Here is a 27,865-nt window from a genome sequence, read left to right on the forward strand (position 1 = left end):
GCATGAAGTGATGCTGCCGTAAAGACTATGGCTACCTAGGACGCTTGCTGTTGAACTGTTTGCACGCAAATCGTATAATCAGTAACAACAACTTACGAGTTTTGGTAAACTTCAAAAATTCTGAGACAGTTGGACAGCAAGCATGATATATTTTATAAATATATACATAGATTACATTGTAACAACTTATTTTCTGTATAGCATCATGCAGATGTAGATTCATCACGATGTGTAGCCATCTTGGTTCTTATAGTAGCGTCCCCGATAGGAGAAAAGTCCCAGATAAGAGCGTTACGGCCTAACTGCCTCTCCAACTCCGGCATAGCTAAACTCTAGAATATTCTCCCAGACTGCACATAAATGAAAGTCTTAATCACGTTTTCAACTGAACTTCCAGATAAATGTGCAAACTGCCACAAATTTAAAACGTACTTTTATCTGGCTGTCGTAGAACAGGCCCCCAAAGGAAGCATATGTCGACATTTACGTGATCAGAAACACAGGAGAAAAATTATTAGAAATTACCAGAATCCATGTCAATCTGAGATTTACCTAATCATCATCCATTTCCCTCTTCCAGCTCCCACCAGATTTATAGCACCTTTCCATCCTCTATCCAACCACCATTGTTCCTCCTAAACTGTGTTCCAATCCAGGTTTCTTCTATAATTATACTATTCTTCATTGCTTTCAACCACCTTGCTCTCCCTCCTGGATTTCGATCATTCACTCCAGCATCCTTCCCACTTCTATCCTCGTAACATGTCCAAAACATCTAATTTTATCCCTCTCCATCCTGTCAAAAAGCTTTTCCAATCCAGTTTCCTCCCTGACGTCATTTCTTATTCTGTCCTTTGTTTTTCCTCATCACGCTACTCAAAAATTTCATTTCACTGGCCTGGATTTTATTCCGTCTATTAGTCAGTATCCAGGTCTCCGATGTGTATGTCAGTATCGGGCAGAAGTACATCTTATACATCACCTCTTTACACTTCAATGGTAATTCCTTCTGCCACACCTGGTTTCAGACACGCTGAGGCCCGGTTTCTTCAACGAATGTTAAGTGTTAACTCTGCTGTTAAGGAGACTTAACACGTAATTTAACACATGGTCGTCTCATAGAGAATTAATAACTAACAAATTGTAAATACTTGTGTTAAATTAACCTGGCAGCAGCCCTGTGTTAAACCTCTTGACAGATGCTAAAATTTGAAAGATGCAAGTTAGAAGCTTTACTGCTGTATGAAGTCTATTTATAAACTGAAGAATGCAAAGGACGACCCATACTAAGAAATAGTTCTAATTATCAAAGCCATAATGAACAAGGTACTAGACGATATTGAAAATAGGTTAGAGTTTCCAACAGACTGAAACTTATCAGTCTCTCCAGTACAACAGTTGCTTATAGATTTTACAAGGAGGGGTCAGACCCTGCATTCAATCGATTTCAACAAGCTAATGTACCTGCTGGAGGACACTCAACAGTTAACTCGTGTATAAGGGTTTAGGTCAATACGCTTTCGTTTTTGAAAAAAGTGAGGACAAATGTCATGAGGCAGGATGCGCTTCGGACCACATGGAGGTGATAGAACACTAAAATGCGAACACATTTTACTTAAACCTGTCAGGTCCGCAACCTAATAATTTCCGAAAATTTATGAATCCCCAGATTCTAATGCAACGCGTTCATACTTGAAGAGTTGCAACACGGGAAAGTGGAGCAGTGGCCGAGTGGTCATTGTACTTGTCTCCGAACTGCAACGATGTGAGTTGGAGTCCCGGCATAGCCATACCTTTTTTCATACAAATTAAATTATTATTTAGGGAATGTGAAGGTAAAAATGCGAATAAAATTAAAAATCAAATTGCAGTGGAACTTTATTTTCTACCTCAAATTAATATATGAGTATATATACAGGGTGCGGCAGAAATACCCGACGAATTTCAGATGTAAATAACTCTGCAACGCAACAAGCCATTCACAATTTTGTTCCGCACTTTAAAAGAGCAGGGTTTGCCATTTATGTCACATACAGTAGATTGGAGCGAACTTAAGGTCGTATCGGCCACAGCTTTCAAACAAGTGTTGTCGTGGTGCGTGCGGCCTTGGAGAACACTTGTACCGCCTCGCCCGGGCTAGTCAGTCAGTCGCTAGCATGGCGTGGAGTGGTGAACACCGAGGTTTCGCGATTGAGACTTATTTAAAAAATGCCGACAATGTTACTACAACACAGCGTTTGTTTTGCAGACACTTTGGCTTAGGTTGACATGAGAAAGTTCCGAGCAGGAACACCATTCTGTTATGGGTGAACAGTTTGCGAAAAAGTGGCTCAAGTGTGAAGACAAAGCCGCCTGGTATGCCTCGTAGCGTCCGAACACCAGAGACCGTCAGCGCAGTGAAACGCCGTTATGCAATCTCCTCAACGTTCAGTGAGTAGGCATTTACGTGGTCTGGGACTCTCGAAGCGCACCATAAGGAGGATTTTACACGCAGACATGGAGTTCCATCCGTACAAAATGGTGGGTGTTCAGAAACTCTGTGAACGTGATTGGGCCAACCGCAGAGCGTGTTGTGAGACTATCCTGGAAGCTGTAGCAGCTGATACCAGTCTCCTGGCAAGTGATGAAGCGCACTTTCATTTGTCAGGCTACGTTAATCAACAAAATTTTCGGTACTGGTCCGCAATCAATCCTCAACAGATCCATGAGACACCTCTTACACAGCGAGCGTGTTACTGTTTGGTGCACTGTCGCTGATTTAGGAATTGTAGGACCTTTTTTGAAGAGGATGACTGAACTGTAACAGTAACATCGGATCGTTACGTACAGCTGTTAAGCAACTTCCTACAACCGACACTCACCGACTTAGGAAATCCTGCTGTGTGGTTCCTCTTAATCTTTAAACTGCATACACAGCCAGGGCTTCGATGGGTCTCCTCAGAGAAATGTTTCCAGGAAGGAAGTCTCGTCTCCTTACAGGGTGACGTTCCCCTGACCTCGCCCCATGCGATTCCTTTCTCTGGGATATTTGAAGGATCGCGTCTTCCGAGGTAAGCCACGAACACTACATGACCTGAAAGCTGCCATCCGTGAAGAAATCGAGGCAATACCACAAGACATGCTCAAGCAAATCATGCGGAACTTCAATCACGAAACCTTGTGTTCACCACTCCACACCATGCTAGTGACTGGCTTCAGAGGTGCATCGTAAACAGGACGGAAAGCATTTGGATGACATTTTCAAAACCTAGTGTGTATGTGATGCAAATGGCAAACGCTACCCTTTCCAACTGTGCAATAAATCTTTAAATGGCTTGTTGCGTTGCCGAGTTATTTACGTTTGAAAATAGTTAGGTATTTCTGCCGCACCCTGTATATAGTGAAAGAGATCCAGCAGTAACTGAGAGAACATTTCAGCCTTTATTAATTTCAGGCAGAAAATGAAGTGTACTGCAATTTGCATAATATTTTTGTTCCAATTTTTATCTTAACGTTCCCTCAAATATTAATTAATTTTGTACAACACAGCTGCGACGAGATTCGAACTCACGTCTATGAGGTTCACAGACAAGTGCGGTGACCACTAGGCCACCACCGTTTTGGTACGATGTTAACTCCCAAGTATATATGCTTTGCATTGGAATCTGAGATTGATCAATTTTTCAGAAGTTATTAGCTTGTGGACCTGACATGTTTAAGGAAAATTTGTTCGCCTTTTAGTGTTCTATCACCTCCACTTTGTCCGAAACGGATTCTATGTAATGACATCTGACATTCTTTTTTTTTTTTCAAAACTGAAAGCGTATTGACTTAAACCCCTACACACGAGTTACTGTAGAGTGTCTCCCCACAGGTATATTAAAGCTTGGTGAAATCGGCTGACCGCAGGGTCTGGCCTCTACTTATTACATATTATGCTTGAGACACTTTTTATGTAATTGCAGGCGACTATGTCCACGAGTGCAAGGAAAGAGTGTGTAGAATCCTGCAGAGAATTCCTGCTGCCATTGCAGCATTAACAAGGCATTACATTATTTTCTCCGCAATAAAAGAATGCCCTAAAATCATTCAAAACATATCAATTATCACATTTTCCCGGCGATAAGAATATAAGAATAGCCTACAAGAATAGGCTATATCGGATGTTGTGATATAACAGTCCGTTCTTTCATTTTTAAGCACAATCGCATAATTTGAAAACTGTAACATTTGTCTTGCATTCATAATCATAACTTTTTTTTTTTGCAAGTTGCTATACGTCGCACCGACAGATAAGTCTTATGGCGACGAGGAAAGGGCTACGAGTGGGAAGGAAGTGGCCAGGGTCTTCATTAAGGTACAGCCCCAGCATTTGTTTGGTGTGAAAATGGGAAACCACGGAAAACCATCTTCAGGGCTGCCGACAGTGGGGTTTGAACCCACTATCTCCCGAATACTGGCCGCACTTAAGCGACTGCAGCTATCGAGCTCGGTAAAACGCTTTTGTTGCCTCTAACTTGACATGTTTACGTCTTATCAGTCTCCGCTAACCATGACCATGTCAACCATGTGTCTGTGTGACAAAATACTATTTCAACACATCACTACGAGCGCTTTATGTAAAGAAACAAAAGACCTTCACTGCCAAACGCGCTCTGAAATCTCACGGAAATGTGTTAATTTATCTTTAACAATTGTTGGAAATGTGTTTGTGAAACAGGGCACTTTTAAATGAAGTGTTAAATTAATAACAATTGTTAGTTAACATTTGTTAAGTAAAATTTAACAGAGTTGAAGATAGAATGCCTGATAGAATGCATTTCCACACTGAGTCATATTACTGATCTCCATGTCCAGTTCTGCATCTGTTCACTTCCCAAGTACTTTAAAGTCTGCACAATTTCAATGTTTTGTCCCTTTATAGTTCCTTTCTTATTCCTCTCTCCTCCAATCAACACCATTGTCCAACTCTTCTCCATACCAATTTTCATTCCATAATTTTGAATAATCTCACTCCACACGTCTAGTTGCATTTGTACTGCCTCTTCTCTCTCACACCACAGTATCATCTGCAACTGTCTCTTCACAATTTTGTCCATAACCATTATAAACAACAGTAGTGACAGCACACTTCTTTGATGTAGTCCAGTTTCATTCCCCTGTTTCATTTTCCATGCAGGTGTTTGGACACAGCTGCAACAATTTTTGTACAGTGCTTGCACATATTATATCATTTGTTTTCCAAATTCCTTCTGTTGCATTGTTCTGGGTACTCTATCACAAGCCTTTTCATGATCGAGGAATGTCATCACCATATTTCTTCTTTATTCCATTAACTGCCTCACAAGATCACGTCTAATGTTGATCCTTTCGTCCACCTCCGTAGCGTAACGGTTAGTGTTATTAGCTGCCGTCCTCGCGGGCCCGGGTTCGATTCCCGGCACTGTCAGAAATTTAAGACTGGCAGGAGGGCTGGTATGTGGTTGAAATGGTACATGCAGCTCACCTCCAATGGGGGTGTGCCTGAAAAGAGCTGCGCCACCGCGGTATGAGGACACGAGTTTACTTATTTCGAAAGCCATATTCCTCATCTTGTAATTGTCTTTCCACCATCTCATTCTTTTTTCTAGTACACTTTCAACTATTTTTGCTACCTGAGATATGAATGTAATTCCTCAATTATAACGTATCTTTGACCCCCCTTCTTACAGGTATTAATTATTATTATTCAGTCATTTGGCAATGATTTTTCTTTCCAAATAGCCTACACAGGCATTGTAGACCAACAAGTCCGCATCCATTTCTGCCACTTCTCCCCCCCCCTCCCCCCTTCATTCGTTTAACAGCAGTTTCAACTTCTTCCATTGTGATTTCACTCTCAGAAACAGTCTCCTCACATCACACCCCTTCTCGAATTCAGGAGTCCATCAAAGCAATCCTTCCACCTTTTCCTTATCTCGTGTGTTCTCCCTCCTTCCCTCCCTTTCATCAGCTTTGTGTAGACCTTTTCTCTTCCTTCTTAAAATTTCATATACCATCCTTTTACTGCTATACACATCCTCTTCCAACTCTCGCGTAAATCCTTCCCAGGTTTTTTCTTCTTCACTTACTACTTCTTGCAATTTTTCATTTCCAGATACTTCAGTTTCCTGCTTATTCCATAATTACCATCCTCTCTTTATTTTCAATTGCATTCTTTTGCTCTTTCAAACCTAAATTGGTCTTAAAATACATTAAAAGAGCAACAATTTTCAAAAATTAGATTACTTTGAGCACTCAATGTTGGTGTTTATGACAAATTTAGATATGGCTACGCTGAAAATTGCCAGTGGCAAGAAGGATTTAAGTCCCACCAGAAATTGTTAGTAAAAATACCTACAATTAGGTCCTGTAGAAGCTACTAACTATTAATAAAGATAAATGGTACAAATGAAAACCAACATTAGTAGGCTACGTTTTTCAAGTTCAAAGTAGGATACCGCTCACAGAGCTGTGCTCCTACCTAGAAATGCCTCACAAGAAAGCAAGAGTGAAGGACAGGATCAATAATCCCACCAATCAACACTTTAATCTCTTTCATAGATGTCAGCATAATCTAAAATATTGATGTCTGGGGCATATTGACAGTACTGAGACAAAACAGTTACCTGGTATTCTGTATAAAGAACAAAGAACAAGTGTCACATCAAGTCCTGCGAAAGAGAGAGAGAAGAAAAGGAACAAATACAATGAGAGGCCAGTGTCGGAAAAAAGAGGACACAAAGAGAAACATAGAAAACACGCAAAAGAACAATCTCATATCTCAGGCTCTTTCCTCATAAATCCCAGTTCTACATCCTACTCTTCTCAGCCACTGCAACAAGCTCAATGAGAGTTTATGCTGCCCTCCCAATGAAGCAGGGAAGCAGAAACAAGCTCAATAGGGGCTGAGAAAAGATTGATGTAACACCGGGATTAATGAGAGCACCTATCTATTTTAAGATGGCAGTTTGTGAAGATGAGATTACCCTTCTCCTTTTGTGCTTATGTCTGTCCTCATCTCCTGTTTCTGTGCTCCCTCTTCCCACATTGACCTGTCATTGTGTTTTCCCTATTGCGTGTTCCTTTTCTTATTTGGCATTCTGATGATGTAATGCAAATACCATGGTTCACATAGGCCTAGGTGAATCTCTTTGCACATTTGTGCACATTTCACTCATTTATATAGGTGAAATCAGTACTATTTACACAATAAATTCATAAATAAATCTCTCCAAATAAAGAAATGCATCCTAACCAAAACTGTAACCTACACAAAACTGTATTCAATAGGAACAAAAAAAGATCCATACGTCAGAATAAAATGTCAAAGCCATATTTAAAACAGCGCTGACGATTCACAACATTTAAAAAAATACAGTCGGTATCAGCACAAATTAAACATTATTATAACCAGTTTTGGGGATATAAATCCCATAAGTAAAAAATATAAAAGTTACATTTAAATGAGACTAAAATTTCTTTACTGTTCCCACAAAACATACTGCTGAATATAAATTACTTGACAGTTTTGATTTGATACTGGTAAGAATAGTTGGATATCAATCAGCATGGGTTAACTGCTGAAGTGAAATATAACTTTTAAGAATTTTTTTTCCACAAGATGGAATTTAAATTCTGAACATATAAGTTTTCATTTGAGCTGATACTAATTTGTTTGCTACTGTATCGAAAAACATAACGACAAACACCTCTAAATGTAGGTACCAGTTCAAAGAGCTACTCGTAAAGGATATATCACAACAGAATACAATTCAAAAATAAGGGTCACATTTCAGTACAGGCCCTAGGCTAGTGCTGTGACAGTGCACAACACGACTTGGAGGACGTACTCGCAAAATGCTATCAAATGTTGACAAAAATGCCAGGAGAGAGGACACCTGTACTGGCTGGTGACAAAACCCATTGGCCTATCGCATCAGGAGTGCTTAGCGTACAGCCTCTTGGAGTGAGCATGCCCTGTTTTGTGTCGGACCACTGGCCTAACAGCAAATACATGTAAGTTTTATTGTTTGCTAGTTAGTAATTATATCTATATTGAATTCTGAAAGCGACTCCTTACGGAATAAATTTCAGCCAATAGGAGTGATTGTTCATGCGGCTTATTAGGAAAGTATTGCTTGATGTGCGATACCTGGCTATGGTGGACATTTGGGTCCCAGCAATGGCAATTACACATTTCTCCTACATGTAATACAAGGCGATATTTCAAAGACTCACCTTACTAAATTGTGTGCTTTAGGCCTAGGACCTATTCTGAAATTTTACTGACCCCTTAGTATATTTCCTTAATATAAAATCTAGTATGATGTTCCAACAGCCATAATGCTCCTCTTGGGTGAAGTAAAAATTAACAGAGTATTCTCCAACAACATATAGAACTTTCGACATTAGCAGTGCTGGAAAGATATTAACGAGTTGAGAATATGCCCATTAAAACTCCATTGTAATAAATGCTGAGTAATGCTTTCATAGGTAAATTTGACTGGAATGTCAGATTGTTGGACTAGGTACTTTCAATTAAAATGCTGTAATAATTTAGATCACCACTGCCTGCTTGTAGTAAGGTACTATTAACATATTCTTGGTTTAATTAGAGAACATACCTATACCAAGTAAAGTGGGGCACAAGGGCTATTTCATTCAGGTGTATGTATTTAAATTTCACCCTTAGTTAAGATCCTTGTGAATGACAAACACTAGTTTGGTATCCTCAGTGGCACCAATCCTCCTAAGATTTATCTATCTATAGCATGGCTTTTAGTACCAGGAGTCTCCGAGAATATGTTCGGGTCGCTTGGTGCAGGTCTTTCTATTTGATGACCTTGGGCCACCTGTGTATCTGGATGTGGGATGAGCTATGGGGAGGGTGAAACTTGGTGTTGGCATGTAACCTACTCCTGTCAAAAAACACCAGTCAGCTCAAAGCTTTACATCTCCATCCAATGGACAAATCTCTATCAACAGAGTCGTATGTCCTCACTCTATATGAACACTGCAGAGAGGCTTGGAATTTAAACCAGGCTTTAGGCATGCAATCTACCCTGCCGGCCAAAATTCTGCTGGCGATTTTTTTTTTTCTTTCTTACCAACAGGACTTGAACCAGCTAACCATGGTGTCAGACCTTTATAGGCTTGAAACCGCAACGATCATGGCCAACAAGCGAGCACGCCCTCCTAAGAGTATACAAACGAAGGCTCCCAGAATTGTAAATTACAAAATGGGATAATAGGAAAGGATTCGTTCCCTGAGCATGATTCAAGAGTATACAAACGAAGGCTCCCAGAATTGTAAATTACAAAATGGGATAATAGGAAAGGATTCGTTCCCTGAGCATGATTTAAGAGTATACAAACGAAGGCTCCCAGAATTGTAAATTACAAAATGGGATAATAGGAAAGGACTCGTTCCCTGAGCAATGTTAAAACTTAGAAAAGAGGCAGCTGCGAAACCAACTTGGGGGGAACTAATCCCTAACCTTACCAACAAGCATACACTCTACCCTGTAAAAGGTTGAAAGGTATATCTTAATTGCCTCTTCAGGTCAAAGAGCTATCAGAACCAATGTTAGGAGTAATTACAAATCTACAAATATGGGCAATAGTAAAAGACCAACACCTCTACATGCATTCCAGTCACCTAAGCTAAAAGTTGCATGCTGTTGTTTACAATGATGGATGTGGTCAGTTTCATTGGACACTTACCGTTAAGCCACGCTTCCCCTCGCAGCACCCAGACACTTGACAACACACACAAACACAGTTCACTTCACCAGAGGTCTCGTCTTCCCTTCCTCCTCACACGAAGCTTCCTTGTACTTTCGCACTTCCGCCATGTACAGTGACCATGCATCTTTAGGAGTCTCTGGCACTTCTTCACCTTTCTTTTGTTTTTTCACCATACCTGTCGGCAACACCCTTCCCCCTCGCCGCTTTCCAACGATAGAAGTAGGTGCTCTCTTAGGCATAGTTTCTGTTGTAGCTGGCACTTCCGCCTCAACAGCTTCTGGAGCAGCTTCCTCTGTGCTCGCAGGTTTTGTTTGTTCCTGCATTTTTTTGAACATTTCTAAGAAGCTTCCATCATTTTCAAATGCATTTTTAAGAGGTTCCTTCTCTGGCACTGGTGGAGGAGTAGGTTCCTTCTGCTGTTCCTCAGCCTCGTCCTCCAGTTTCCAGTGCTTCGAGCTCTCCGCCTCCTCACGTCTGTAACGACTCGCACTACCACCATACCAGTCCTCACTCCGACGGTACCTAGAGCCTTCACCAGAATACCTAGAACCTTCTGAGTACCTTAAGTCCTCCGAGGAATACCTAGGCCCATATTCATATCTAGAATCGTCTATGTACCTCATATCATCCATGTAACGAGGATCATCCAAATAACGAGGATCATCCAAGTAACGAGGATCATCCAAATATCTGGATCTGTCTGAATACCTTGGACCATCCTCATACCGATAGCTATCTGGATACCTTGGGCTGTCACGGTATCTTGGCCGATCAGAGCACCTGTCGTAGTACTTCTCCTTGTCTCTCGATCTGGAGTACCGCCCTTCATCCCTGCCGTCCCGGGAGCGTGGACCTCTGGAGTACCTATCATCTCTCACACCTCGAGACCGACCACTTTCACTATAGTGCCTCCCTTCGTAATGTCTACTGCCCTCGTCATCCCTCGTTTTGCGGCCATCTTCATGGGCTGCAGGTCCGTCGCCAGACGCCGAGCTCTCCACCCTATGATACACCATCGCCTGCGTGCGTGTCCACCTAAAAGGAAGAGAAACTACCTGGTGTAATTAAGGTGCTAGCAACCCAGCATCTTCAGCAACAAGGATTTTCCGTGCCAACGCCAATGCCAGGAACTGCAACCACAATCCATCATTGTAAGCCATTATACAAAGAACAGATAAAGAACATTACCATTTATCAATGAAGAGCAGCTTGTTTGATCCCTTCCCAACTTGAGCTGCTACCAAGCAACCCAGGTACAGCAGGGGCAATTAAAACCAACTTCCTCTACAGAAAAAGTTATATATGCTTTCTCCTATTTAACTTTACCTATTAATTTAAAGCTCTGATTCATTAAATTCAAAGTCATTATTAACAAATAATTATCTAGTAGCGACCTATGTTGCCCCTTCGATATCTTTCCTAGTAATTACTACTCTACAGTAACATTATTCAATTAAAAGCAGAAAGTAAAATAAGCCTACAAAAGTATTTACCAGCCACTTTTTCCACTCAGCCCTTGTGCCATGTAGGCCTAATAAAAATATTATCTGAAAGGTTGAATAAATAGACAGGAGTCCTATGCCATGCATTTAGATACTAAAAAGCACTGAACTTTATCTCAAACCAGTAAAATGAAGTATAGGCCAATGCAGTTACTGAACAAATGCAAAGGAATTGCCCTCTTTTAAAAAGGAAGTTTAGAAAATATCAATCACCATAACTCATGAAACCCCCACCCAATTTCTATATAATCAAACAGATCACACTTTAATTATTAAATCCACCCAATATTCATTCAATAAACAATTTATGTAAATCAGAATATTCATAAAGACAAACACTGAATTAATGTACCCGCTAAATATATTAACATACTAAATGGGATAAAGCAGTAAACAACAAACACTATAAACTCATTAAAACAATATAATCAGAAATACTGGCATCAACAGTGCTTGTACCATGAAGAATATAAACGTTTACGTTACAGAAGAATCACTTATGCATACTAATGTCCGTCTTCAGAGAATGACGAAAGTAAAATATTAGCATTTTCGCAAACGTAATGAAAAAGCAGTTTGACTGTGGATCCAAACTTCATGAAGCTAGACAAATGATATCAAATCTACAAATGCAAACACTCTAGGTCGTAAGAGCCACTACCCAAAATTGCTTCGCCAAATTCTATACTTGAAATTCATTAAATTCATGAAGTATTCCCAATAAAGGTAAGAATCAAATAAAAATGAATCTGTAATCCGTAATATATGTTCAAATATTCTATACCTATTTTCCTACCTCTTCTAAACTGTATAAAATGGCCGACAGTCAAGGAAAAAGATAACTACGTCAGAGGTAATACAACCTATTCTGCTGCAGCACTCTAAGCTACTATGATTCTATGAGGCATTTAAACTGTACGAGTAATGCACATTACGCACACTAGAGTGCGCTCTAAAATAAAGGAGACGCCACAGATATAAAGCATACAAAATTAACTCCAAAAGAAAAGTCTTAGAAAAATGGTACTTTGCGTGAACATATGCGTCCAAATGAGACACATATAGGGAGTTACAAATATCACTTACCAGCGTCAACTGCAAACAGAAAACATGAACAAACACAGACACCCTTCCGCGGGGGGGTTAGAAGTACATTCAATATTTTATTACCGCTTTACAACATGGACAATGCCAGTCAATAAAACACGTGTTAATTAGATAGACTTGTTTTCATATCCTTCACATTTAAAATACTTACAAGTAGATGAGGACGAAAGAGAGTATGAGTCGAAAGTAGTTACCGGTACGGTATAAAAATTAAATATACATAACCGTTCACATTACCTTATAAATTATGACAATAATATATTTGTCGGTAGGTACCACAAATAAAATTATTATAGTTGGTGATAGCCAGGCGAGAGGAATTGCGAAGGAAATGAGCAATGAAGATATTGCAACATCGGCCGTCATCTACCCTGGGGCCCCAATCAAGAAGGTACCGGTACAGGAAAACAGGGAGCAGGAAGCAAAAAATCTCGGAAGTCGTGATGCAGTAGGCCTAGTGATCATCGGCGGGACGAACGACATACCTCACAATGACGCTAAGAATGTCAGTTCTCAAATTAAATGTATACTAGGTAAGCTGACTCACACTAACATCTTTGTAGTGAACATGCACCACAGGCGTGATTTGAGTAGATGGTCAAAATTTGTAAACATTTTCGCAATACTCATGCGATTGAATGCAGCAGTTTCGAGAGACACTGTTACACAAAACATGAACTTCATCTAAACAATTCAGGTAAACGAAAGATTGCAAATATTGTTCTCGACCTTATTAATCGTAAGATATGTACCTACTGTAAAAATGGCAACTCCCTTCAGTTATAATACCGAACAGGAAAGTTAGTGGAAAGAGCCAGCTGTAGTTCAACCTGGCTCAGTCAACTAGAAAATGAAACTCAGGAAACTAAAGAATTTCAATTTACCCAATTGCAACAGTCAAGTTTTAGGGAGGAAGGGGGTCTGAGATTGCTCTTGGTAAAATGTCAGGGTGTAGTGAATAAGCAATTAAAATTCGGTACATTGATGTAACCTTATGAGACTGGTGTGGTGACAGGAGTCGAATCGTGGTAGAGAGAAGGGTTGAGTAATAGAGAAGTATTTCCAGAAGGATATACAGTCTATCGTAGAGACCGTAGTGGATAATGGTGTAAGATGCAGGGAAAAATGTGGCAAATGCAGAAGAGTAGGTAGTGTAAAAATGGGATTCTGTATCGTAAGTGTGATGAATGGTACCATTTTCGTTGTGCAAATATTGTAAATAGTACTGATATTGAAGAAAGTGTGTGGCTGTGTCCCGAGTGTAAACAAACTGATAGTGAAGCAGAACAACAAGAAGGAGAGACTTACGAAATTATAATTAAGATTTTAGGAGTGCTACAAGAAGACTTTTGTTGTCTGAAACGTGAAAATGAAAGCTTAAAGGACAGAATAAAGAAACTGGAAGATAAAGAAGACATTGGAGAAGAAAGATCGCCGTGGACGGAACTGACGCGTAGCCATTTTCGGCCTAATGTTAAACATATGGGAGAAACAATTGTACCCGCACCTTTTAGTGACAGATTTTTGTATTCGGTTGAGAAAAAAGAAAGAGTACTGCCGGTTCCGGTAATACTGCCAACTGAATGGAAATGAAATCTGAATTGACTCGATAATAAGGTCGATCGTTATGAATTTCCCAAACCTTTATTATCATACGCCAACAACTGTGTCACACACATACAATATATAATACTATATAACATTTCCCGATGCGAAACGTGTTCCTAGCATGAATTCTATAGTTTGGCTTTGCTGTGTAAACAACAACAGTACCAGTACTTAAAGTGTACACCAGATGTCGCACAGCGATGATAAGCGATTCTTAGTTTGTGTTTCAAAGGTTGCCAATACGAATCTCGAAGATAACCGAAGACGACCGATTCAGCACTAGGGTGTAAATCTATCGCTAAAAAGTGCGCAGATAAAACGAACAACTTAAAACCGGGTAAAAACACTTTGCAATGCCAAAATAGATTTCAGTCATTGCAACAAGTTTCAGAAGAAGACACATCAAGTTTTCCAAATAATTTTAAATCCAGTGGAGGTAACCTACAGCAGAAGAAAACCAACCGAAAGTCAAGATCTCCAAAAATTCATCTCTAGGCAGACAGTCAAGGGCGGGATGTGGCAGAAGGCATCAAGGATGAGCTGCAGAATACAGAAACTGAGGTTTTAGGACTAATAAAACCAGGTGCCAAAACTGAAGACGTCCATTCAAGTTGTGATACTGTGTTAGAGAAGGACGATTATGTGGTCATTGTGGGTGGTACAAATTACATTGCTGCAAATGAAGGTGAGGAACTAATTACGACTCTCAGAGGTAAAATTTCCAAACTACCTGACTCAAAAGTAAGTGTATGACATTTTAGAGGACTCGTGTGTGTACAAAGCTGTACATGGTGTAAATATAAAAATCAAGACGTTATGTAAGAGTTTTAGAAATGTCTATGTAGTAGATACTTTAGGTCTTGGCAGGCAAATGTCCACTAGGCATAGGTTACATCTGAATGGTAATGGAAAAGCAACTCTCTGTAGACAAATTTCTACAATTATCAACAGAGATTTGCAAACTACCGGTAATCTGCACTTAAGAAAACCAATACCACTAAAGTGGCACATACAGGGAAACATGCCAGAAAACCCAGATCCTTAATGCAAGATCTATGTACAAAGATCTGGGTTCCAGGGAAGTTCTCAACCCATGAGTCAAATGTGAGTCATGTCTGCATGCGAATTCATAAATGTAACTATTGTGTTATTGCTAATGGCCTCTTCCGTCCTCACCATGAATGACTTAACTATTTCTATGATTGTACTAAGAGAGCAACTCCCTCGATGGTGAACACGGATGGTCGATCTTTCCCTCGAGATACTAATTTTATCTCTTGACTCGAATCTTTGTTTTGGTTTCGAGAGAAGAATGAAAATGGACCCCACGCAGATCGGAGTGGCGTTTTTGACTTACAGAAGGGTTTTTAAAAGATTCAAAACTTAGCCTATACTACCATCCTACTTCTAACGTTGCTGGTTAATATATTCCAGGTATGGTAATTCTTTCATGTTATTATTTGTTCGACTGTTCTTTCGTAATATTTGTTCTATTATTCATAGCTGATTGATATGCATCTTTTCGCTCCGCAGTATAAATGATCTGCACGTTTTCTTGTGGTGTGGATCCCGTTTAACCCAATTCTAGACCCGTTAGTGACCGTACCACGAATATTAACCCTGTTTTTGATATCGTCAGGAAATCAAAGAGGGTAGGGAGAATAGAGAAACTAGAAAACAGCCAATGAGGGAACTAAATAGAGTGACAAAGGAAGCAAAAGAGAATTGTACGAATGGCATTCTTCAAGAAGGCAATGACCACAAAGGGAAATGGAAAAAGTTGTATTCATATATTAGGAATCAAAAAGGAAAAGGAATCCAAATTTCTACAATGGTGGGAGAATGGGGTGAACCCTTTTTAACAGATACTGAGAAAGCAAATCTATTTAGTAGGGAATTCAGAGATTCAGTAGAAGATTGTCAGGAGTTGGAAACCGTAACAGAAGACAGAGAGGGAGAGACACATAGGGAAAAAAGAAGCTTCTCATTCACAAATGAAGACATTTCCAGAGAAATCCAATTGCTTCAGCAAGGAAAAGCAGCAGGAAGTGATCAAATTACTGGGGAGGTATTAAAGATATTGGGGCGGTACGTAGTGCCTTATTTAAAATTTCTCTTTGACTATGTCATAAACAATAGTGTAATACCAAAGGAATGGAAGGAATCTATAATAATATCAATTTATAAAGGAAAGGGTGATGGAAACCAGAGAACTACAGACCAATCCGCCTGACCAGTATAGTTTGTAAAATAGTGGAGACCATCAAAGGGTAGGAAGGGTCCACCTATTCGATACTCTTACTTTGTACATTGTCTTATAAAACTGGGACTAGTTTCGACCCCAGATTTATTGGGCCATCTTCAGCCACGCTCCAATTGGAGGACATAAGAATACATATAACCAATAATGATATATACACTTTTATGACACAATTTATAGTCATAATTTAAACCATTGATGAAGTCTGAATAACATATCTACATTTTAATCTAAATAACACATCGAAAATATTGTGGTTGATGGCGAACTATTTTGTCGTTTCTGCAGCAGCTATTGTTTTTGAGTTGTTCTGGGAGAAAAGGCTACAATTTAAAAATTGTTCATCGTCGACATCGTCCTGTAATTTATCTGCTTTCCACAAATCTCTTCTATTTTTCTTTACTTCCTTTACATAATTTGCCCAATTGCCCACCGTAATGTTCTTATACGCAGAGGTGATTAAATTTCCCACATCATTTTTCTTGAATGATACTCTATGATAAGGGATGCAGTTTTTCACCTGGGACCGACCTGCCGCTTTTGCCATTTCATCTATTCTCTGCTTATCATTCAGAGTCGTATGCTGAGAAGCGATGCGCAACAATTCTCGCTTGAGCATCCCATCCTCAAAAAATATTTGCTTTTCACGTAACCACTGTACGATGTCATCTTTTCGCCAAGAAGCCACCAGCAAAGGTTCCAACTTACGGGAATGATAAACGGCATTATCCAGCACGACCACGGCACCTTCGGGAGTGTTCTGCAACAGTTGTTCCGAAAACCACTTCTCATAAACTTCACCAGTCATTTCGTCGTGGGCGTCCGCCGTGTTTTTCTGGCATAAAAATGTTAGTTCAGCATTTGGAACAAAACCATGTTCATTACCCGCGTGGACGAATACGAATCGCCGTCCTCGGCTTTTCGGTGGCCTAAGTCTCGAACTCACCCCTTCAATGGCTGCCTGCCGTGCACTTTTCACTGTCGTATCCTTCCATTCTGTTGTCACTGTCTGCTCAATATTTATGCACGATATATCTGTGTAAATTATAGATGTATTTTTAGCCCTCAAACGTTTTATCTCCCTGAGATATCTGTGCCTCCAATTAATAATTTCATGGGTTTCAATGAAAGCTGCTTTATTACCCCGTCTTAAATAATGGAAGCCTATATATATCATGTAAGAAACGATACAACGTAGTTTTGGAAAATCGTGGTAAAGAAACTTCTCCATTTACCCGACTCAAAATCACGTTCAATTTCGGTGGTATGTTAGCAAATAAAAGAGAGTGAACCACCCGACATACTCCACTTTGCACTATTTCATCATATTTAATATTCCTTGCATTTTTCTGCCGTCCTTCTCTTTTTTGCTTTTTTTGCGGTAGTTCTCAAAGGACCATGTGTGTGTTCCCTTCTTATAGCATAGATCGTTCTTACAGAACAACCTGTACCTTTAGCTGTTTCACTTACTACGCCACTCACATTCATAGTCTTTGAAAATAATCCAGGACACTCATTAAAATATTGCGTTCTTTTCCCATGAGTTTACCTACGGAACGATTCTTTTTAATTTGACGATCCATTGTACATCCTTCTCAACTTTTTCTTCGAACTAAGAACCCCCCGCACGAGCACAAACTCACAACTACACAGACTACACAAACACAACAAACACAATCCACTTGCCCTCAAGAACTATACATTTATCTTTATTTAATCAATCTTATAACACTGATTAAATGAACACCACTGCACACGGCTGTTAGTATACTTAAAAGCTCACTGTTTGGGAAGTCTCTACTGACCAACCAGCCAGCTGAGTCACTCGTGAAATGCAAATAAACGAGACGTTCTCCCTGTCATAAATTAAGAGATAACAAGGTAAGGACTTAAGGTATGATTTAAAAATAATTTCCATATCCGAAGACTGTTTGCTTCGCTTTAACTACGCCATGATCCTTCTGCACTTTTTCTTCGAACTAAGATCCCCACGCACAAGCACGAACTACTGAACCACACAAACGAAAATACTTGTACATAAGTCATTGATATGTATTTCAAAACTATTATACATACTACTGACAAAATGAGACTGCACTGCATGCGACGGTCTGGAAATGTTAAAAGCGCATGTTTGGGAGATCACTACCTGTACTTCAGCCAGCCAACCGAGTCACGCGCGAAACCAAAATTCAAGGAGACATACTTCCTGTCACAAATTTAGAACTAAGCAATATGAGAACTTCTGGATTGTTTTAAAAATAACTTCCATATCTGAAGTCCATCCTCGCTTTGACCCCGTATGAAAATTCAATAGGAAAGACGCTGCCCAGCGACTGACTTTTTGGTACCTGCACATAAAAATCCCTGAACATGGCTGAAAATAAACGCATATACTGCACTTTGTTATCATTTAAATTTACAAATAAACTTATCTACATCGAGGTAAAATGTTTCTTTACCAGCAGTGAAAATAACAGGAAAATAATGAATATAAAATAGGAGTTATGACATGATAAGTTCTATGCAATGAAGATTTTGGATTTAGCGTAAATTTCCATTATATTACCATTTTCACACCAAATTATTTTTTACTTTTTTGTTAACGGCATCAAATGCGCCTTGAAATTCTGTAGCCTACATAGACGATGTTCACACATTTTAACCGATAACATACTTATTTACGGATATTTGGCAAACCCGTTGCATTAGAGTAGGACAGCGCTACCCGCAAAACACGGGGAAGGAAAGAGACGGAATTATCCCATTACTGCTGTACTAAATTTTAAGGTTGGAACGCTCTATAGAAAACAGCTAATAAGGGAACTTCATAGTGTGAAAAAGGAAGCAAAAGAATTGTATGAATGGCATACTTTAAGAGGGTAATGGCCACAAACAGGAAATGGAAAATGTTGTATTCATAGGTTTTAGGAATCAAAAAGGAAAAGGAATCCAAATTCCGACAACGCTGGGAGAAGGGGGTGAACACTTTTTGACAGATATTGAGAAAGCATATCTATTTAATAGGGAATTCAGAGATTCAGTAGAAGACTGTCAGGAGTTGGAAACCAAAACAGAAGATAGAGAGGGAGAGACGCATAAGGAAACAAGAAGATTCTCATTCACATATCAGGATATTTTCAGATAAATTCCACTGCTTTAGCAAGGAAAAGCAGCAGGGAGTGATCAAGAAACTGGGGAGGTATTAAAGGCAATGGGGAGGTATATAGTGCCTTATTTAAGTTTTCTCTTTGACTGTGTCATAAAAAGTAGTGTCATACGAAAAGAATGGACGGACTATATAATTATACCAATTAATTTATAGAGGAAAGGGTCATAAAAGGAAACCTGAGGACTACAGATCAATCAGCCTGACCAGTGTAGTTTGTAAAAAATTGGAGAGTTTAATAGCAAAGTACGTAAGAGGGGCGTATGATGATAAAAATTTGTTCAAGAGAGCCAGTATGGATGGGGCTTGAGGTATTTGGTGTTGTTGCTGATAATAATTCAATATGGCCATCCCAAACAAATTGTGACAGAGAGACCTCTGCATTTTATTTTTGATAATGTGCATATTTGAAATTGTGTGAGAAATAATTAGCTTAATCATTAGGGACAAGCAATGGCATTTCAACAGTTTTGTGACAATGTTCGAGATGGAATAGCTTCTCTGGAATCTTTGAAAACACTGCATGAATTAGAGAAAGATAATTTGTTGACATATGGTAGGTGTCTAACGCTGAAGTCCTTGTAACCATCTACTTTGGAAAAAAGAAAATGTACAACTTGCTGTGAACATTTTTAATCGTGACAATCTTGCTGCTCTGAGAGAAGTAGGGCCAAAGAATAATATTGAAAATTGGGAAGGAACTGCAAATGTTATTGAATTGATTTTTATATCGTGGGATATCATTGATGTAAAAACTGTCCTCAAGCCGGAAAGACTGAGAAATAGATTTCAAGAACCAATAACTCATGATTGCCATAACATTATTGATTTTATGTCCAATTTGCAAAATGTGCCGTTGAGGATTCTATAGGACTAAGTAAGCAGACTCAGGCAGCATTGTCCCATGCTTTAGTTGCTTTGTTATACTTGGCCACGTACTGGATCACTGTAAAAGAAAGGAATTATTTCCTCACGGGTAGGGTAGTGTTCAAACGGATGACCTTGAAGGCAGGTAAGTATTGTCCCCTTTTTACCGTGCATGCTCAGCTGGAGAACGAGAGTCTCGCGGTTGGACGGTTCGTTGTCTGGCTTTGCTTACTTTGAGGACAGGGAAAGAGACAAGAACTAGCGACAAATGTATCAGACAACAGGTTTCTGACATTTATTATCAACTAGCACTTAAACAATAACAAATTAAATTTAAACAAATCTTGACTGAAAATCAAATTTTTGGTTATTCTCTGCCGGTTCATTCGAATACAGCATTTAATTCCTCCAAATAGCTTTGACGTCAATAATTCTGCAAATATACGGATAGATATTAGCTTCGGGGCTTCTTGTAAGGTGAAGGGAAGACCTTCATTAAACGACTGTCTGGATAAAGGGCCGAATTGATTAGATCTAATCCCCTCAGTCCTTCTAAATTTCCGTCGAGTGAGGATTGGCGTGATCTCTGATATTAAGAAGGCTTTCCTTCAGATCTCTGTTCACGATCGGGATAGAGATTTTCTGAGGTTCCTTTGGTGGGTGAATCTCGAGGAGAAAAATATGAGGGTTATGAGACACTTTAGAGTGGTTTGAGGTGAACTGCTGCCCATTTATTCTGGGGGCTGTCATACAGCACCATTTGGATCAATGTAAACCATCTCAGAGAGAGGTGGCCGAGAAATTAATTCATTTTATGTAGACAACTGCGTCACGTCAGTTGATTCAGTAGAGGAACAGATGACATTTGTGGAACAAGCTACTGGGATCATGGCTGAAGGTAGATTTGAGCTGAGAGGTGGGAGAGCACTTCCTCACTATCAAGCAAAGAAGACTCAAGACCGGCACAAGTCCTCGGACACTCGTGGGACAAGAATGAAGATAAACTGTTCTGCAATATAGACGGACTGAGTATGCCTGAAGGAGTAATAACTAGGAGATCTGTTTTGTCAAATACTCTTGCAAAAAGCTGGAAGGCCAAGTTGACTTGGGACTCCGAGCTACCAGAAGAACTGAAGTCAGAATTTCTGAAATGGGTTGAAGAACTACCTATTTTGAATGAGGTACGGATACCTAGATGGACATTCCTGACCAATGCTGTCTGCTGTTCCATGCACGTCTTTTGCGATGCATCAAAATTATCCTATGCAACGTCTGTATTTCTGAGATGCAAAAATACACAGCAAGTAACGGTAAGTTTGCTATAAGCAAAGTCGAGGTTTGCTCTACTCAAAAGTACAACTATTCCTAGTTTGGAATTGTTGGCTTGTTTAATATGAGTACGTCTAGCCATGCAAGTGAATAAGGGGTTAAATATAACTGACATGAGGGAGTATTACTGGACATATTCAACCACTGCATTGTACTGGATCACTAGAGAAGGTTACTGGGGAACATTTGTTGGGAACAGGGTGAAAGAAATCCGCACCGACTCCTATCCCAAGGACTGGAAACACATCCCCGGGCAAGAAAACCCTGCCGATCTGCCTTCCAGAGGCTGTAATACAAGAAAGCTCCTAGAGCCGCGATGGTTGGAGGGTCCAAATTGGCTCAAATTTTCTGAAGAAGAATGGCCAAAGTTCCAGTCTGTCGTAAATCAAGAAGAGGTAAACCAAGAAGAGAAAAGGGAAGATGCTCTTTCGCTGGTTACCTCCTGTCAGAATAAGGCATGGTACTTGAGCTATTTCTCTACATATAACAAGATCCTTCGAATAGTAGCGTGGATGCAGCGATTCATTAACAACACAAGGAAGAAGACCATTACTGCAGAGTTGTCTGCCAGAGAATTGGAATTTAGTAAAGATCATCAAATAAGAAAGTTTCAGATATACAAAGGAATCGCCCTTGAAAAAATTTCACGTTTTAGAAGATGCAGTGGAGGTTCTCCGTTTGAAGACGCAGATAATAAGCCGTCAAGATGAAGATAACTTCAAATTTCCAATGCTTCCTTCAAATGATCATAAGCTGATTGAACGTATAATCGAATACCAATACCTGAGGACTAATCATGCTGAATTAAATGTTGTGCTCACAACTCTCAGAAAAAAAGTTTTGGATCGTACAGGGTACTAAGGCTGTGCGGAAGGTACTATCAACATGTGTAAAATGTAAACGTCATTTGGTTAAGAGAATACACGGATCTCCGTCACCGTTACCCGAAGACCGTGTGAGAGACGCCAGCACATATTTTGATGTTACGGGTGAAGACTTAACTGGCCCACTCATGATGAGAGATGGTAGTATGTGTTGATAGTGCTCTTTACTTGTGCAGTGTATAGGGCTATCCTCCTTGAACTGACAGCATCTTTGTCAACGAAGAATTTTTTTAGACGCTCTTAGAAGATTATTAGCGAGACGTGGAAGACCTAAGGTCGTCTATAGTGAAAATTGAATCAATGTTGTTGGAGCTAACAATAGCCTTCGTTGCACTGATTGGAGAAAAGTAGAGGTAAAATCCTTGACCAGGATAATTCAGTGCAAATTCAATCCACCCACAGCAGCATGGTGGGGTGGCCAGTGGGAACGCCTTATCCAAATGGTGAAGAAACTGTTAAGACGGGCCTTGGATCTGCATCCTTACATTATGAAGAGATATCTACAGTATTGTGTGATTGTGAGGCAACAATTAATTCAAGACCTTTGACATATATTTCTGAAGATCCCGACGACCCTATACCACTGACTACTGCCATGTTTCTCCAGGACATACCAGAAGTAGGTGTACTTGACCTTGACCACCTGGACCAAGTTGATCTCAGTAAGAGGTATCGATACAGACAAAGACTGAAAGAAAAATTAAGAAAGAAAGTTCAGATCCGAATATCTGAGTCAACTGATCCAAAGACGTCAAAGAAAGCAGAAAGAACGAGAGTTAAGAGTTTGTGATATAGTTTTTCTCGAGAATGGAGCGAAGAACAGGGCGTTTTAGCCCATGGCCCGAGTTGTTGAAACGTACCCATGTAAAGATGGCTGCACCAGAGTTGTTAAGCGGAAAACTGCGCAGGGAGAAATGGTTCGTCCTGTGCAGCGAGTTTTTCCCTTGGAGATAAGGACGCCTGCTGAAGTAATGATGAAGGAGAAGGGTATTCCAGGTCAGCCTAAAGTAAGGAAAGGGGGGTATACGATGCAATATGGAAGGAGGATAAAGATCACTCGCAGACTGTTGGACTAAAGGGGCCTGCAAATTAGGAGATAACTCAGATATGTTGTTTAGGTTTTGATTCTATATGTTGTTAGAATCTAAAGGTGGGAGGATGTTAGGATGTTAGATGACAGGCTGCGTTTATTCTGTGAATCTGGGAACTCTAAGACTGTTTTATCCAAACCCCTGTTCTGTTGTTTTACTAAAAGATGTCGAGACTTTTATGTAAAACAAGTGTCAATAAATACCTAGTGGAAGAATAAAACGGGTAGTTTTGTTTTTGTCCTAACATTATTGTTTTGTTTCTGTCCTAACACAATTTGTCAGTGAGCTTGGGACCTCACAGACATAGAGCGCCGAGAACTTCCAGAGACGACCGCTAGGGCGGAGCAGCTGTTATCACAGCACTCTCCCAAAATATCGGGCGTCATTCGTCGGCCGTGAAAGAGGCGCTGTTCTCACAGCGCCCACGCGAACTATAAGTTCCCCAAGAGCTGGTAGCCACCCAGACCAGCGCCGCTACTTTCTAGTCAGAGTGTCACTTCCCCTCCCTCACTGAACACAACTCCCGGTCATCGGATCCAAAACCGAGGCCTTAAAAGGGATAAAAGCAACTATGCCAGCTCCTCTCCCCCAGTCTACAGGGACACCGTTATGCGCCACACGCGCAGACGGACGTACTGTGTGACACGCATGGGGAGCGAACGGCATAAAGGGCAGACCCAATCCCACACTGAACGCCTCACGAGGTCGGACAAATCGCTGCGGACAGGTATTGCAAACCTGGCACTGTGTACATCACCTGACGGGCAAACACTATACCTGGAGCAGAATATCATCTCACAGGGCGATACATCGCAAACATGGTGCACACAATCGCAACGCACACAGTCATCCACCAAAACACGTACAACCCCCACCACAACCATAACCTTAGGGACGCACATACCAGTGCAAGCGGTACCTAGCTCTTCTGCATTATAGAAGAGCCCCGAACTAGAAGTGCGCCGCACAGGGAAAGCTGAACTGAGTGGTTAGTGGTACAGGAGGGCGAACGGGAAGCGGGACAATGCCCTGATGAGCCGGAACTTTCCCAAGGGGAGGAGTTGGAGGACTCGCTTGAGGTTATAGGCCGGAACGGCTCTGACGCAGACTCCAACTCAAACAATTCGAGGCTGGTGATAGATGAGTCTCTCGTCACCCAGACCAAGGACACATCTGAAAAGGGGGAAGGTAGGGCAGTACCGGAGATAAAAGCGCCCACCCTGCAGGCCGCGGCCCCGAGCAGGAGAGCCAGCAAGGGCGCTTTATAGAATTCAAGAGCAGAAGGACACGCCAAAGGGAGCGGAAGCAGGGTAAGGACACCCACCTAACGATCATTCTAACGCCTCTGTCCGCTCTGAAGGATCTCTCAGCTCAACAATACAACAACACAAGAAACGCCACAACAACATGAGAAACCACCCTAACACAATATATTCCAACAACCTAGTGAAAATTGAGTCTGCGCTGCTCAAGTACCTCCTACTCAGCGAAAGGAACTATAAGTTCGTAAAGCCCAGGAGGGATTCACACGAAGCTGTCCAACTGATACTATATTCAGAAAAGCTATCACCTGGCAACAATAGCACTTGACGAGCAACAAATTCAGTACACAATGCTCAACTACGGGAGGACTAAGAGACTAAGAAATTGGAGACGTGATCTCTGCTGAGCAAATCCCAGTTCTGGCTGTACAGCAGATGCGAACAAGGGAGGGGAGGAAACAAGCCCCACTTTAAATTGTCACGCTGTCCGACCAGTCGGGAGTGGAGAAGATGGAGAACCTGCGCACCCTCCTAAGCATGACTGTGAAGGTAGAGCCTTACCGGCCTAAGGCCACGTGCACCTAGTGCAGTGTGTGCCTAATGTTCGGTCACTCCCAAGCGGGGTGTAAGCTTAGCCACATGTGCAGATAGTGCGCTGGGCCCCAATCCTCCCGTGACTGTTCGAACGGTGGTCACAGGGAATACGTTAAATGTTCCAACTGCGAGGGGAAACACGCGGCCAACTACAGTGAATGCCCGAGACGCAGGGAATACGAAAGCTCCCTCAGAGCAAAAGGACCGAAAGGCGCAGGAGAAAAACAGCGTGGCCACCCTGAGGCTCAAAAACGCCCTTCGGACAACAAAGGCCCCCTAGCCAACCAGGCCCATCAGGAAAAACTGCCAACCAGGAAATCGAGGCCCTGCCAATGGAACCTGCCCCTCAGGCCGAGGCAAAATACAAAATATACAGAAACGGGAAAACAATCAACCCGAGGCTCAAACTAAACCAATCCCCCCTCTCCAAGCCTCGGGCAACAGAAACCCATCCTCAAACAACAAAAGTAGGACCAAATCCTAAACCAAATGTAATAAAAGGTTATCAAAGTCCACGCTCAGGGAATCCGAGCCGGAACCAAAGGGAGAACCCGCCGCCTGCTCCACTCCTCGCAATCAGCGCACGGTAACTAGGCTCACACACAAAGCATCCGCTACCAAAACCGAGCCTACTACCACTAACACAACCAAACCCGCCACCTCAGTCACAACCCCCACGAGATCCACCAACACTCCCGAAGACATATTGAAGCCAGTAGGCATAAATATTCTTCTGAGCATCCTAATCCCCACCATTCTAAACTTCTCTAAAAGGGTGGAAGAGGAGGAGAAACTCAAGTGGCTGCGGATAATAGTAAACCCAATCGAAACATTTATCTCTGTTCCCTGAAATGGCTGCACAAAATACATATCACATAAATATACACAACTCACATGGGCTGCGAGTTCTAATTTGGAATTGTGAAGGAATACGCAACAAGAAAATAGAACTCGAGGCCTTCCTTGTAAAACACGAAATACATGTAGCGCTAATCGCGGAGACATTTCTCGCCCCCGGTTCGAAACTAACAAGTAAAGGTTACATAGTACACAAGTACGACAGACCTACACTCAGAGGCGACGTGGTAGTTCTGGTAAAAAGGGACCTACAATACATGGAGTTAGAAATTCCAGAATTAGTGGCAATGGAAGCGTGCGGAATACGCCTAATAGTACGCGGAACGTTAATCAACGTCATACCAACGTACTCTCCCCCAAAGAGAGTCAACACAGGCGACATTGATGTACTCCCAGGTCTAGCCAGAAACACGATAATAGGCTGGGACAATAACTCGAAACACGAAAGCTGGGGCTGCCTTAAGCCCAATAAACAAGGCACCACACTGTACGAAAGTATGATCGCTCGCGAATACGTAATAGCCGCACCTAAGGAACCCACATTCCCAGCTCCTAGAGGGCAAATATCTGTTATACTAGACATTGTCCTACTCAACCACATCCCTCTGGAATACAATATGCAGGTGATAAATGACCTAGCATCAAAACATCAGCCAGTACTTCTAACACTAGATGCTGACCCAGAGGGATACGAACTAAATCCCAAGCGAAGGCTAAACTACAATGCAGCCAAATGGGACAAGTTCGAAAGGAAACTTGATACGATGCTACAAGGAATAAAAAATACCACCCCCGAAAGCCCAGCCAAGATTGAGGAGACAATCATAAACCTCATCAAAGCGATACAAACAGCGACTGAAGTGAGCGTACCAACCCACATATACAAGGAGCATACATTCGAAATCCCAAGTAACATAAAGGATCTCATACGAAGGAGGAACCAGCATAGGCGTAGCTGGGCCCGATACCACTAAGACATAGACAGGGAAGTGAAATATCAGCTTAACAGTGAAATTCAAAATGCCCTAAAAGAACGCCGGTCCAATGAATGGAACAACAAGCTGCAAACATTCGTAACGAACATTAGACCAGTCTGGCAACTAGCAAGACACTTCACACGCGAGCTACACGCAATTCCACCCATTAAGGGACTGATGGCCCAGTATTCGCCACACGGGAGAAGGCCGAAGTCATAGCCGATGCATTAGAGTCGGCATTCACACCGAACGATGACCCTTCGGACCCCGAATTCACACGGCGAACAGAAGCAAATCTAGAGGAATTTCTTAACAACGTACCGAGGCCACATCTTAAAAAGACCAATCTCCACTAAATAAAATGGATCATTGATCACCTCAACCCCAAAAAGCCGCTGGGCCAGACGACATCATGAACATAGTCCTCAAGAATCTAAGCAACAAAGCCCTCACAATAATCACCAACATATTCAAAGTCATTCTTAAGTTGCAATGCTTCCCAGAACAATGGAAATTAGCGAAAATTGTAGTATTTGGGAAGCCAGGGAAAGATAAATCGGATCCCAACCTCTATCGACCCACAAGCCTGCTGACAGCCATAAGCAATATA

The 27,865-nt window shown here is 41.2% G+C and overlaps 1 protein-coding gene across 5 annotated transcripts in view; it reads right to left on the bottom strand.

Moving 5' to 3' along the window:
- LOC136857379 (cytochrome c oxidase subunit 6B2) overlaps positions 1 to 12,353 on the bottom strand; it is a 33,076-nt gene extending 20,723 nt beyond the window's left edge. The window contains exons 1-2 of one of the 5 annotated variants that reach the window (XM_068225169.1): positions 12,336 to 12,353; positions 9,724 to 10,782 (exon numbers count right to left, since the gene is read on the bottom strand). In XM_068225169.1, coding sequence (XP_068081270.1) covers positions 9,783 to 10,763 — 981 coding nt within the window. In that variant the 5' untranslated portion in view covers positions 10,764 to 10,782; positions 12,336 to 12,353 and the 3' untranslated portion in view covers positions 9,724 to 9,782. Of the gene's footprint in view, positions 1 to 9,723; positions 11,600 to 12,033; positions 12,146 to 12,335 lie in introns of those variants that run through there. The other 4 variants (XM_067136010.2, XM_067136011.2, XM_067136013.2 and 1 more) reach the window with 4 other exon arrangements.
- Positions 12,354 to 27,865: the final 15,512 nt, after the last annotated feature.

Source organism: Anabrus simplex, chromosome 1 (genome assembly GCF_040414725.1).
Source record: "Anabrus simplex isolate iqAnaSimp1 chromosome 1, ASM4041472v1, whole genome shotgun sequence".
Lineage (NCBI taxonomy): Eukaryota > Metazoa > Arthropoda > Insecta > Orthoptera > Tettigoniidae > Anabrus > Anabrus simplex.